This window comes from Meles meles, chromosome 8, assembly GCF_922984935.1.
Source record: "Meles meles chromosome 8, mMelMel3.1 paternal haplotype, whole genome shotgun sequence".
NCBI classification, from domain to species: domain Eukaryota; kingdom Metazoa; phylum Chordata; class Mammalia; order Carnivora; family Mustelidae; genus Meles; species Meles meles.
The window spans coordinates 90572057-90586138 of NC_060073.1; the positions used below are offsets into that span (position 1 = coordinate 90572057).

General features: G+C 46.9%; 1 protein-coding gene across 1 annotated transcript; it reads left to right on the forward strand.

The window, feature by feature from the left end:
* Positions 1 to 2279: 2279 nt before the first annotated feature.
* Positions 2280 to 6528, forward strand: SPATA19 (spermatogenesis associated 19). Its single transcript, XM_046014428.1, has 6 exons — positions 2280 to 2375; positions 2603 to 2659; positions 3159 to 3251; positions 3432 to 3523; positions 6119 to 6196; positions 6462 to 6528. Exons 1-6 carry the CDS (start codon positions 2298 to 2300, stop codon positions 6526 to 6528), a joined length of 465 nt encoding a protein of 154 aa, XP_045870384.1. The 5' UTR covers positions 2280 to 2297.
* The last annotated feature ends 7554 nt before the right edge of the window (positions 6529 to 14082 follow it).

Sequence of the window (14082 nt, forward strand, 5' to 3'; positions counted from 1 at the left end):
AAAAAAAATAACATGTGTTCTATTTATACAAAGGAATACTAGGCAAAACTTACCTTTGGTAATAGAGGTGAAAATGTTGGTCACCTTGTGGGAGGGTCTTACTTGGGTTTGCTGGGGTACTGGAAGTGGTTCTTTGTGTATATGTGTACTCATACCCACTTAATTTTTCTGAACTGTACATGTGTTTGAATACTGTCCTGTATGCATTTTATAACATATTAATAAAAGGTGAGAATAGATTTATGTATATCTTTCATTTTGGAAACAAACACAAGAGGTATATCTTTTTTATTTTTAAGATTTTATTTATTTATTTGACAGAGATCACAAGTAGGCAGAGAGTCAGGCAGGCAGAGAGAGAGAGGGGGAAGCAGACTCTCTGCTGAGCAGAGAGCCTGATGCAGGGCTTGATCCCAGGACCCTGGGATCATGACCTGAGCCAAAGGCAGAGGCTTAACCCACTGAGCCACCCAGGCACCTCCACAAGAGGTATATCTTAAAAACTTATGAAAATCTTACTTCTGAAGTAAGAACAAGGTTGAACAGAGAAGAGATAGAACTCCCTTGAGTATTTCTTTTCATTTAGTTTTAACTTTTAAACCACATTAATAATTTTTATATTCAAAAAATTTTATCAATACAGATCAAAACATAATTCTTAGGGTATAGTGGCAGAAACAGAGATGTTGACAAGTAATTTCATCTTCTGTTTTCCAATTTCAGTCCCCCTGGGAGTTAGGTTGGGGTCATATGACTAATACTGGCCAACAAGCTGAAGCAGAAGGGCTGGTTTTGTTTCACCATATGTTTTCTCTCCTTGCTTTGGGAATCATGGAGGTGATATCCTGAGACCCTGGGGCCACAGGATGGAATTCTTTCCAGATCTCTAACTCACCACTTGGAGCATGACTACCCTGAAGAACTTCTCACTTTGTATTGGAGTATCTGAGAGTGAGAAGTGAACCTTTTTGTTGTTGTTGTTTTGTTTTAATTTTTAATTCTAGTTAGTTAACCTGTAGTGTTACATTGGTTTCAAGTGTACAATATAGTGATTCAACACTTCCATACATCACCCTGTGTAAGAAGTAAACCTTTTTGGGGACTAGTTTGTTGCCTCAACAAAATCTAGAGTATTCTGATCAATAAAGATGTAAAATTGAGGTGATTTGTTGAGAGGGAAGAGAAATAGTGTCTATATGAGGAGAATTGGGGAGAGAGATACTCTTTGATACTCTTGGAAGAATGAGAACGGAACATTTATAGAATATTAAATCTAAAAGAAAACTACAGACATAATTCTGTTCTTTTCATTTTGAAGATGAAGAAACTAGAATAATTTGAAGACGAAGAAACTAGAATGAAACACACGATGAGTTAGTGTAAAGACAAGATCGCAACCCTGGTTTTTAGGACCTTGAGAATGGTCTCAGGGTTAGGCTACTGTTACTTTGGGAGCAGCCGAACATTTGTTTAGGATCCTTTAGACATTCTGAACTTCATTCAATTTCTTGGTGAAAATTCTAGATGGGAATAGCAGCAGCCACTTGAACTATCAATGTTTTCCCCCAACACTGAAGTCACAACACAATCTCCTTTCCACTTCCACTTTACTGTCCTTCCATTGGAGCAGTCCACTGGAAATCATTAGGAAATATTTTTTTTATAAGAAATGGCATTTATACTTTTTACTCTATACCTCTAATTGTTTGGATTTTTTTTTTTTATGATTTGAATCACTGCTGTAAACAAAGTTAAAAAAAAAAAGAAAATGTCCTTGTTGAGAATTTTGTTCCTCATCTTTGATTTTTTTGGGGGGTGGACAAGTTCTTTCTTCCCCCACATGTAAGAATAAGAAATATCTGTGGCATTGTTTGAATCAACTTCTCGAGGGCCTGGATTATTTTGTGACAAATTTACTCTTTTGATTCATAAAATATCTTTCTGCTTCAGCATTCCTTAAAACCAGGTGACAAGACATACTCTCCCTGCCCCAAACAAATCTCTATAATTTTGGTAGTTTCCCCCTGTGTCTTCCTCAGGTTTATATTGGTTGTTCCTTACTTTTTGTTCCCATCCCCCTAACTCCCCATTTCTGAGCTATGGCCATCACTAAGGCAGATACTTCCTTACCTCTTTTCCATCTGACCCCAGAGATTAAAGGATGCCATTGTCACATCATCATTGGCTAGCCAATCAGGTGGGTACCTCCTATCAATGACCTCCTTGTTCCAGAGGAATTCTCAGGCAGCTTCGATGGAAGGAGGGAGCCAAGAAGGAGTCCTGGCATAAGTTCAAAGATGATAATTACAACATGGATTGTGTACATTCTTGCCCGGAAAGGTGCAGGGTTCCCCTTCCCACCAAAAGTCAGTTCAGTAAGTAGAGCTGGGGGTAGCTACCTGGAATTGTTTCTCATCTATCTGCTCCTTTCTGAGCCCCCCACTGCACTTCCAAGAGATCTTTATATATATATATGTATATACACACACACACACACACACATATATATATGTATGTATAAAGATGTATAACTTTGGATAAGAATGGAAGAGGGCTGTGTCTCTAAGTATTCTGAGGGCATTGACTTACCAATTTTTTGCAGGACGTTGAAGTTGTAGAAAGCGAGGCTGTATCTGTAATACAGCACTGGTTGAAAAAAGTGAGTAATGTTCCTCTATGACTCAGGGCACCCCAGATTCTAGAGAGCTGACCTTCATGGGTGCGGGAATCTAGAATTCTTTCCCCTTAGAACTGGGAAACTCAAGTTCATTGCTAAACACCCTGCCTAGAGTTGTGTCTAATTCACCAAATGTCCTAGAAGACCCCGGGGCTTATGTGGTCTCTTGGCAGAGATGTGTTCAAATCACCATGATCCCCACTTGCTTCTTAAGGATACTGGATGAGGGGTTTCAGATGTGTCATCCCCAGCCACAGGGCATCTCAGGAATACCTTGAGACAGGGCCATGGACTTAACGAGTCCTCTGGAATTCTACAGGAAGGGAGTAATAGACACGCTTATGGCAGGAACTGTGAGATACAGAGTGTGTAAGTGAGGACACGTGGCATGTGTGTTGTGACAGAGGGGAAAACAGGGAAAAGGCAGAAGAGACAGACTTGGACTCAGACACAATTTCAGGGGAAATTGCTCACCTTTCAGACTGAAGAAGAAGCTTCCCAGGACATAAAGGAGAAGATGTCTGCCGGCTGCCTTCCCACCCATGGCCAAGATGTACATGTTACCAGAGACGTGGTAATTGAGAGTTTGAGATAGTCATCCTAGGGGAGTGGGCAGAGAGGGAGGTGGGCAGGCACAAGGTCCAGTTGAAAAGGGTCTTGGGCAAGTGGGCAGAGCTTGTCCAGGCTGGGCTCCATCCTGGCTATGGTGTCCTTGCTGGACAGTAATCACATGTACACTACCTGGATTTCCCAGGTGAAGCACCATCTCTCAAAGTCTGATTTGTTGGCAAACCAGAGTCAAGAGGTCCTGGAGGAAAGAACAAGAATCCAGTTCATAAGATGGAGGTAAAACGTCTCATTTGCCCTGAGTGGAACTGTGGGGAGGGAGGAAAATGTCCCGCACCTTTGGGATTCCTGGCCAACACAAACACAGCTATTCTTCTGCAGAGATGTTGACTTCTCTGGCTGAGAAATTTTCCCCTTACTTTGGAGTCTTAAGGGAATATTTTTGCTATCTTGAAAGCCCAGCTTATTCCTAAGATTTAACATGACTTGGGGGGTTGCAAAACTGGGCTTGTTCACCATTTCTTCAATGCTTCTGAATAAATTTCAGACTTCTGTTACTTTTGCACTTGATTTGTTCAGAAGTGGCTGCACTTTAAAGAGCTAAAAGAAAATAAGCTCTTAAAATGCAAAAGCCTGAGCCCTCATCTGCAGCTGAGGTGAGAGGAGGTTTCTCAGAGCCGGAGGCTAGAATTCTGTGCTCCACATTACGGTGGTTTTGCCAGCCTCCTGCGGTGCCTGCAGGAGCACAGACCACCTCCTTCTGCCTTTCTTGGCTCGGAAAGGGCTGAGACCCAATGTGGAGGGAGCTGAGCCTGGAAGCCAGCTCATTCCCTCTGGCATAAGCTTCCCTATTTCCTTTTCAGAACTGTGTTCACTTGGGGTCTCTTTTCCCAGCAGAAGAATTGTGGAATTAAACTGGTCCTCCATGGAACTGTGGAGGAGCTCTCTCTTACTTCTGTACTTTCTTCCCATGTCCCCATCCCCCACTTTGTTCACTTCTATCAAGGAGGACGCATTTCTCAAGAAATGTATTTTTGCTTTGGGATATCCAGTTTTCTTGTGTTTACCCTTTACGGTGCCATTAACATTTTACAACAGGATTCAAATGCTCAGGAAGGAGTGACAAATGGTGGAATTTTTTTTTTTTAACATTTATTTGACAGAGAGAGATCACAAGTAGACAGAGAGGCAGGCAGAGAGAGAGAGAGAGGGAAGCAGGCTCCCTGCTGAGCAGAGAGCCCTATGCGGGACTTGATCCCAGGACCCTGAGATCATGACCTGAGCCAAAGGCAGCGGCTTAACCCACTGAGACACCCAGGCGCCCCAAATGGTGGAATTTGAGACCTCCCAGGGAAAGACTGTTTGGATGGGAACCCCATTCTAAAATTGTAAATGTTGTGGACTGTAATCCAGTCACAGCCTCACACGTGGGAGCCTGTCCCTGCCCAACATGCTGCACTGGTGGGAGCAGTTCCTTGTGGCAGTTCCTTGATCTGGATAATATGAATATCATCTTCAAAAATTTAGACCTTAGCTGTATGGCATAACTAGGTTAAAGCTTTGGAGACAAGCTACAGGAATCACAATTATCCATATATAATTTTTCCATTCTGGACTTTCTGTGGCCTTTTTAAACCCATAAACTGTGCCTGTCTCCCCCTCCAATCCACTGGTTTGGGCATTCTTTTATTAGTTTTAGTAAATATGTAGTCAGGGAATACATACCCCTTCATTAAGCAACAGCAGATACTCATTTATTTGGTCGATGTTTTCTAGTCCTCTAAAGATGGAGTCCCCAGTTTCAAAGGAGAAAAGTGAACTAGATGAATAAGGTGTGTGAATAGTAGAGAAAATGGCAGAAAAGCCATGAGGAGTGCAAGAGCAAGAGCACAGCATGAGGGACCCCGCTTTTTTAAGTTCTAGGCATTGCTGCCTGGGAGACCCTGGAAAGGTTTCTAGCAGGACATTTGCTTGGGCTGACCCATGGGCTGGGCAGGGACTGAATAAACAGGCGTTGGGGGAAGGGGGCGTCCACAGGTCACGAGAGCCTTGGTAGCTTGGCCAATTCCATCTGGCGTCCAGTGTGCAGGGCTGCAGCCTTTTCTCTGAGGCCTACCCCTTTCTGCCTTGGGCTGGGACTAATCTTTATTCTTTCTTACCCCTCTCTTTGGGCACTGACCCAACTCTACCTTGAGTGAATGATAAATGAGCACATTTGTCACCTTCAGGCTTCAAGCTCTTGAGGCAGTATCAGTGTCTTCACACTGAAAGCCTCAGAGCACCTAGAACAGTAGAGGCAAAATTGGGGAGTTCAGTGGGCAAACTGGTTTTGCTGGAATGGAGGGTTTGTGGGAGGAGAGGGGGATGGAGTTGAGGAGGACATGAGCTGGACCACAGAGACAGAGGCAAATCGACATGCTGAAATAAAACAGAAGAGCAGGGATGAGGGGCCTGCAGCTTCCTTGTGAGAGAATTTTGCAGAATTATCCCTAAACCATAGTAAGTATGGCATAATGTAGGTGATAAAGAGCTGATAAGGAGGTAGAGAGGAATTCGGGGGTGGGTGAATTCCACATCTTGCAAGACCAATGACCTGCTGTGTAAAGGCACTTAACTTCTCTGTTTCTTCAACTCTTCTTAGGACCACTTGCTGCCAGTCCAGGATTACTGGGTGGCTCAGGGGTACTGACGTAAAAAATAAAACAAACAAAACAAAACAAAAACCTTTGTGTGCCTCGTGCAAGAGGAGTGAAGGGCCAGCTCAAGAGTTCATGGCGACAGGGTCAGAACTATTGTTTGTATGATTCCAACCCATTCACTATGCCTAGTGAAAGAGAAACTCAGGAATCCCAATGTTTAAATGGTGTTTTGCAGCCACACCCGTATCTTCCAAGTGCCAAGTGAGGCGAGGACTGACATTGTGCGAGAACGAATAGAGCAGGTGAGACGAAGGTAAGCTGTGGGAGAGTATCTGATTTGTACACCTAATAGGGTCAGGTGGCAGAGGGCAGTGGCAGGGGGGAGGTCTCTCTTCTACAGGTTCTCTGACCATGTGTGGAGCTCTTCTGTGCTGAGTGCCTCTCCGTAGAACTCTGCTCCAGGGCCTGAATGGCGCAATGGCTTCCCAGGCACCCCAGATCCAAACCATGGTCTGGGTGTGCACTCTGGGGAGGCTTTGCTATCCCGTCTGCCTTGCTCCTCTTCTCTGTCCCTGCAGCATATGCAGCCTTACAGATGAATCATCCCAGGATATTCACAGCAGAAGTTCCTATGCAGAATGCTGAGAACTACAGTGAGAGGGCCGACCGGTGAGATGCCGGGCAGAAGAGATGTATGTGTTGGGTGTGAGACAGTACACTGGGGTGGGAGCTTGATAATAAGGTTTAGCCTTTCCTTTGGTGAGGGGGCCTATACTTGGGGCCAGTGAGAGTGGGGGATAGGGCAGCTGCCTCAGGGTCCTGCAGTGCCTCTCTTAAATTTCTGGAAGGACTCTAAGTCAAGCTCAGATTGGCCTGACTCTTTGCATAGTGAGTGCTTCTCAATTATGCACAGGCCAGGGACCACCTGGGAATCTTATGTTAGGTTGTGGGGGGCCTGCTCCTCCGCATTTCTAACACTCCCAGGCATTGCTGCTGTAGGTCTACTGACCCCACTTTGAACCACAAGATCACAGAGCACTGTGGTCAGGAGTGAGGGCACATAGATTTTGGCCCTGCTACCATTTAGGGCCTTGACATTGGCTCCTGTGACTTCTTGACCTGCCCTGGGAACCAGTGGTTGCAAGTAGCCATTTATGTGACTCTGGGAGGTAGAAGGCCAATGACATGGATGTTCTACAGAGTCCATTCATTCAGGAAAACGTTACTGCACCCTTCCGGGTGTGAAGACTGAATTGGCGGTCACAGGCGGCTGAAGGAGTGTTTTAGACCAGCCAACTCTCGACAGGCCATGGAGATACAGTGCTGGCATTTATGGAACACTTACTATATCCCGGCTTTAGCACAAAGCATTGTCAAGATTTTTCATCTGATCCAAAAGAACCTTAAGGGAAAGGCATTGTTCAAGCCCATTATACAGATGGCAGTGGTTAGGCCAAGCCTTAGGAGTGGACACTCTTTCAGTCCAGCTCCATCCTGGGCAAGTTGAGTTATGCCTCTGTGCCTCAATTTCCTCAGACTTCAGAACAGTGTCCTGAGGAAAATGGCTATCAATACTTCGTAAATGACATGCTGTGCCATGTCAACTGTTTACTAATGTTAAACACATGAGGAATCGGGGTGCTTGCACGGTCTTCTGAAGTTGGAGGAAGCAGATCCAGGTCTGTCTGGTGCACCACCATCCTTTCCTGCTGTGGGTTTTCTGGTCTAACGCAGCACTAGGAATGTCGGGAAGGTGTGATCATCAAGCCCTTTAGCCATCCTGCATTTCTGTGACGTGGCCCCTGGGCATTCCTCTGCTTCCCAGGTTCATGTCCTTCAGGGTCAAGGAACAGCCTTTGTCAGAAGAACGTCTATCACCCCTTGACCAGAGGAGTGACCACACCTGGCAGAGAGAATCTGGCGGCCGAGCCCTTCCTCGTGACAGTGGCACCACTAGAATCTTCCCGCTGAACTGCTAATAAAGAGACAAGCTATTTAATCGCCGTCCTGGCCTCTGGTGTGAGTGCTTTCTGCTCATGGACTTGGCCCTGGGGACACATAGATGAGGGACACATGGCTTTTGGGGAGAGAGACACCAAGCCAGCACAGAACTGTGTCAATAGGCCATGCTGGGTGCTCCTGGAACACTAGAAGGGGTGCAGGGCTAGGCCAGGACAGGAGGACTTACTGGAGAAGGTGTGGTTTGTTTGTTTCACTCAAGTATTTTATCCTTATTTCTTCTCTAGCTTGCTTTCTGTCTTTATGTAGATCGAAGCTTCCTTCCTTCTTTCTTTTTTTTTTTTTTAAGGTTTTATTTATTTGTCAGTGAAAGAGAGTGGGCACAAGCAGGGGGAGTGACAGGTAGAGGGAGAAGCAGTCTCCCCACTGAGCAGGGACCCACATGAGGAACTTGATCTCAGGACCCTGAGATCATGACCGGAACCGAAGGCAGATGCTTAACCCACTGAGCCCCCGGTGTCCCTGTAGATCCAAGTTTCTGACCTATATTCTTTTCCCTCTCTGAAGAACTTCTAACAGTTCTTGCAAGGCAGGTCTACTGGAGATCATTTCATTCGATTTTTGGCTGAGAAAGTATTTCTACTCACTCTTGAAGGACAATTTTGAAGGACATAAAATTTAGGTTTTTTTCCTTTGACACGTTACGTGCCCCACTCTCTTCTGGCTTGCATGGTTTCTGAAGGGAAGTCACGTAATTTTTATCCTCACTCCTCCTTAGTTGATTTTTTTCTGTTTCTGGCTTTTAAGATTTGTTCTATATCTGATTTTTTGCAGTTTGAATATGCTATGCTTCGCTGTAGAGTTTTGGGTATTCACCCTGCTTAGTTTTCTGAGTTTCCTGGATCTGTTTTATGGGGCCCACCGTTACAAAATTCTCAACTACTATTACTCTGAATATTTTTTTTTTCTGTTCCCTTCATTTTTCTCCTCCTGGTATTCTCATTATGCATATGTTACATCTTTTGTAATTGCCCCACAGGTTTAAGATACTCTGTTCCATATTTTTTTCTATTCCTATTTTTTTTTCTTTTGTTTTTTGCTTTTCAGTCAGGGAACTTACTATGGACCATTTTCAAACTCACTGATTCTTTCCCTGGTTGTGTCTAGGCTACCGAAGTCATTCTTCATTTCTATGACAGACTTATTATTCCTGGCACCTCTTGTTCACTTTTTCATAAGGTTTCCATTCTCTGTGCCGACATTGTCTGTCTATTCTTGTGTGTCACCCACTATTTCTCTTTGATCTCTTTGTATATTATTTATCACTGTTTTAAATTCCCAGTCTGACAATCCTAACATTCTAACATCTATCCAAGTATGGTTCTGATGCTTGCCTTGTCTCTTCAGACTGTATTTTTTACCTTGTGTCATACAGTGTCATGTTTCGTTGAAAGCCAGATAATGTTGCAGGGGGTAGAGGAGTGAGGTAGAGAGTGTGAGGTTTTGTATTTCTCTGGTTAGGAGTTAGGCTGTATTTACTCTCCCCAGCAGCTGTAGTTTCAGAGATTAACATTTTTGTATTGTGCTCTTGTTTTCGTCTCCCTTGTTGTCTTTAGGTTTCCCTAGAGGTTCCTTCTTAAATAGGGTCTGAGGCTTTTACTTCTTCCAGCTGATAACCCTGTGGTTACAAAAGGGATGATGTGGTGGTGGGGCCCGAGGGGAGAGTGGAGGGTCCTCTGATCAGGCCCCAGTCTCTTAGTGAGCCTGTGGCCTTGGCCTGAGTCCTCCTTGCCTTTTCCTCCTCCACTGCCCCCACCGTGGGAGAGACAGGAAGGCCACAGGGGGCCAGAGTTGAATGTTTTCCTTCCTTCAGGTTAGGTAGGCTCTGAAATAACAGTCTGTCTTGAGGGCAGGCCTTTGTTAGGGAGAACCAATTGCTCTGGATATATTTCTTTCTTTCTCTTCTTCTTCTTCTTTTTTTTAAATTTGTTTGACAGGGATCACAAGTAGGCAGAGAGGCAGGTAGAGAGAGAGGAGGAAGTAGGCTCCCCGCGGAGCAGAGAGCCCAATGTGGGGCTTGATCCCAGGACCCTGGGATCATGACTTGAGCCGAAGGCAGAGGCTTTAACCCACTGAGCCACCTAGGTGCCCCATCTCTGGATATATTTCAAAATGGCTATTTTCCTCTCCCCTTGCTGAAGTGGGCAGGAGGGTGGGGTTCTCTGATCTTCACTGTGAGAATGTAATGGGGCTCCTGGAGGCAAAATTCAGGAAGTTGGGGGCCTTCTAACACTGGGGCCTCTGGACTTGTTAAATCTCAAGCTTGTCCACATTAAGCCACCAGCAATTCTCAATTATATTTAAGCTTCCCTACTCTGGTGCTGTTTCCTGAAAGTTTCTGTGTCTGCAAAGTTGTGATTCTCCATAATAACCTGTCTGTCTCTCTGATTCTCAGGTCAGCGTTTTGTCCTATGGCCTAAATTTTCTCATGGATCTAGGTAGTATTGTTGGTTTTTGGTTTGTTTGGCTTTTTTTCTAATTGTGAAAATGGGAGTGACAACTTCCAAGCTCTTTACATATCAGACCAGAACCTGGAAGTCTTATTCAAGTCTTCATTGAGTGTCTGCTAGAACAACCACTAGCGTGGATTAAGAACCTACTGTGTGCCAGGTGGTGCTAAGTAGGTCCTTACCCATCCTTACCCACCCTGCTGCACTATTCCCTGAGGTCAGGAGTACCTGCAGTTTCCCTCTCCAGCATCTCTCCCTGCCAGCTAGCCAGCCTTTGTCTGCTTGCCCCAGGGTGGGAGGCAGGGGAGAAAGGATGCAGGTAGGAGTCCACCAGCTACGGGACAGGGGCACAGCCCTGAGCAGAGGCAAATAAGAGGGCTCTGGAATAAGGAGAGGAGCATGATGCAAAAAGGCCACTCTGGCTGGATGGGAGCAGGAGGAAGAAAGGCCACAGAGGACGCTGCTGAAAGGGAGCCAGGGCCAGGCCATGTGGGCTGGGAGACTTGCCCGAGCAGAGAGGGAAAGGGCAGGAATGTTGGGGACAGAAGGAGGTGGGCTGTGGCCCAGAGTGGAAGCAGGGACCCCAGGAGGGGACTCTTGGGAAAGTGAGGGGACAGAGAAACCAAAAGATTTGAGACAGGACAAATGTGACTTGGTGATGTGTGGCAGCTGGAGAATGGGGGAGAAGAAATGTCCTGGGCAGCTGGCCATGAGCTGCCATTTGCTTAGGCAGGGAGGTCTCAGTTGGGGGAGATGAGTTTGGTTTGGGTAATGATTTAGGTCCCTGTAGGATACCACAGTGGTGATGTCAAGCAGGACAGACAGGACTGGGCTAGCATGTGGGAGTCTTGGTAGAAAAGGGGCCCCTGGTTGCAAGGAAGAGCCTGTCCTCCTTGGGGGTACACTTGCAGGAAAAGAGTAGAGAAGTAAGAACCCTTTCCTCAGCAGTTGTAGAAGTGACCTTACTTTACCAAACCCTCACTCTAGTTCTTAAAAGACAAGGAGCGGCATGCACCTGGCCAGAGCTTCAAGGGCTCTGTCCCCACAATCTAGTGAAGGAACAAAGCCCTCTTCATTACCCAGCTGAGACGCTGTTTTGCCAGAACCCACCAGATGGCGCCATTTCCACACAAAAATCATTTTCTGAAGGCAACCTAGTGGAGTCAGGCGGCGTTTGCAGGGCAGGATTTAAATGTTAGCACCAATCAGGAAGCCTAGACAGATGGAAGGCCTTTGAATATCTTAGTTTAATGATGAATACAGTTTGCATCCACATACATGAACTACGAGGGGCTATTCACTCAAATAAAAGTTATTGAGTGTTTACATCCAGCACTGACTAGAGTATGGGCATACCCAGATGAATATTCTGTCATACCCTCAGGGAGAGCAGAGTGGTGGAGGGGCTGACAGGCAAACAAATTTTTAATGTTGTGTGTAAATAAGCCGAAAACGTATATGTATGGTAGAGCAGAAGAGGGAATGATTTTCCCCGCTTGAGAGGAAAGATGCTGACTTCCCAGCAGAGGGGACATTGAAGCAGAGGTTTGCCAGGCTGTGGCAGCAAAGGAGGGGCCTTCTAGGGAAAGAGAATACCCACATAGGAAGGTTGAACGTTCAGGGGATTGGGTCTGGGCCTGAATGTTTGGAAATTGGATGCAGTGGGGAGAATAGCGGGCCAGGAGGTTGAGAAGTGCACAGGTAGGGATCCTACAGGTGAGTGCAGAGTAAGCCCATGAAACCTGGCTGCAGGACCCCAGGGGAAGCTGAGCCAACCCTGCAATGCTGGCTAGGCAAGGCTTCTCAGGAGAGAGATGTGCAGAGGGCTCCAGGCACTTGGAAAAGAGGGGGAGCCCACTGCACTCAGAAAGAAAGGGAGCCTTACAGTGTTGGGCTCTGACTTGGCAGGTAATGGTTAAGGAGCTCATAGGCCCCCACCAGTTTGTTCTCTCACACACAAACATCTGGAGTTTGGGGAGAGAGGGACCTACATTAGTATTATAGCCGCAGCTCCTTCAAACCTAGGGTGGAAATGAAATCATTAAGTGGCTCAAATGGAGTTTTGTTCTGTGCATGATTAACCCCAGGAGGGGAGTTTGGGAACAAATATGCCTCCTCTACCTGTATTACAGGGGGACTGAGCCATGGTAAATTAAAAGAAAATCACTGGCAAATTTGGGATCAGTCAGCTGTGACCAAGCCATTTGTGTAGTTAAATGGAGCTGAAAGAGCTAATAAAGGCTTTGTGGGTCATGGATCTTTCTGCGAGGGGAGGGCATGGGAGATGGGAGTGGGTATGTGGGTGGGGGGCTGGTCCAGGCTGATGCTTGTAGAAGTCTTGCCTGGTGGTGCTGCTGGTGGTGGTGGGGATGTTGGCCTCTTCCCATCAGGTGTGTATCAAGACCTAATGGGGAAGTTGCTGATTCTAGACAGAGACAGGGACACAAACCCAGTCATATCTCTCTCAAAGAAGACAGCCTTGGGACACTAGGGGGTAGCAACCAGAGCTTCCTGACTCTGTCACTGCAGAGTGAGGCACATGTAGGGGACTTAGGATCCATATGATGTAAGGAACAGCACCAGACATAGCGGATTGCTTTACGAAGACACAGCCATTGTCCACTGAGAGGCGGGATGGAGCTCTGGTCCATCCCCAGAGGAGAATGGAAGGCACCCAGCCAAACCAGTACATGAATTGGGGTGGGCTGGTCTGGCAGAGCCAAGGGTGTGGGACAGAGGGCAAGCCCAAGAGAGGATGCCTGGCAAGTGGGCTACCCTAGAGCAGACATCAGGAGGGCTTGGGAGGAGGAGTGCAGGCCGCAGGAAGGTGTTAAAAAACAATTCAACCTAGTCAATTAGAAGACTTAATTGTCTTCATCAAACTACTGGGCAGCATACCGTCTAGCTAATAGAGGGGATCTTCTGAGGAGTTCTACAAATGGAAGGTTTTTATTGTAGAGGAGGGTGAGGCAAGGAAGTTATTAACAAAAGAAAAGGATTGCTCCTCTTAAGGAACAACAGGGGCTTCTATCGTGCAGATTGCCTCATCTTTGGGCGGGGGGTGGGGGGGGTGGGGGGGGGTGGGGGGTGGGGGGGGGGGTGGGGGGTGGGGGTTGGGCGCTGCAGAGTGTCCAGGTAGCAGATTACCTCCACGGCACTGATAGGGAAATTCCTGACTGATTAGGACACCATTTCTGGGGGAGGTTGAACTGCAGTTAGCCTGGGTTTGGGGACTTTATGTGACGCCTGTGGTTTTCCTTTTCACAGAGGAACCGGGCTCCAGCTCCTGCAGGCACCTTCTTCTGACTCCTGAGGCTGAACACCAGGACGTGGCTGCAGGTGTGAAGTGGGGAGGGCACACAGTCTGGACGACAGAGAGAGCTGGGGCCTGGGCTGACTTCTGCTCGACGTACCCGGGGATGCTAAATGCAGGCCCCGCACCGCGGGGATTGGCTCTGCTTCCGTTTACCTCCCCTCCCCGGGTGCTCTGCCACCGGTGCCCATGCCCTCTCCCCCCTCCTCTCTCTACCTCGCGGCCTGGGAGGGCGGGGGCCGACCCGGAGACCTCCGCTGAGCCACCAGACACAGTGTTCGACATGCTTTCCAATTACTTGGCAGGCTCGGCAGCGATGCTCGAAATTCATTTTCCATCCTGAGAGGGGAAAACAAAGGCAGGGGAGAGCAGCAGCTGCTCTGGGCCAGCTTGGGAAAGTTTGCTCGCAGTCAGGCG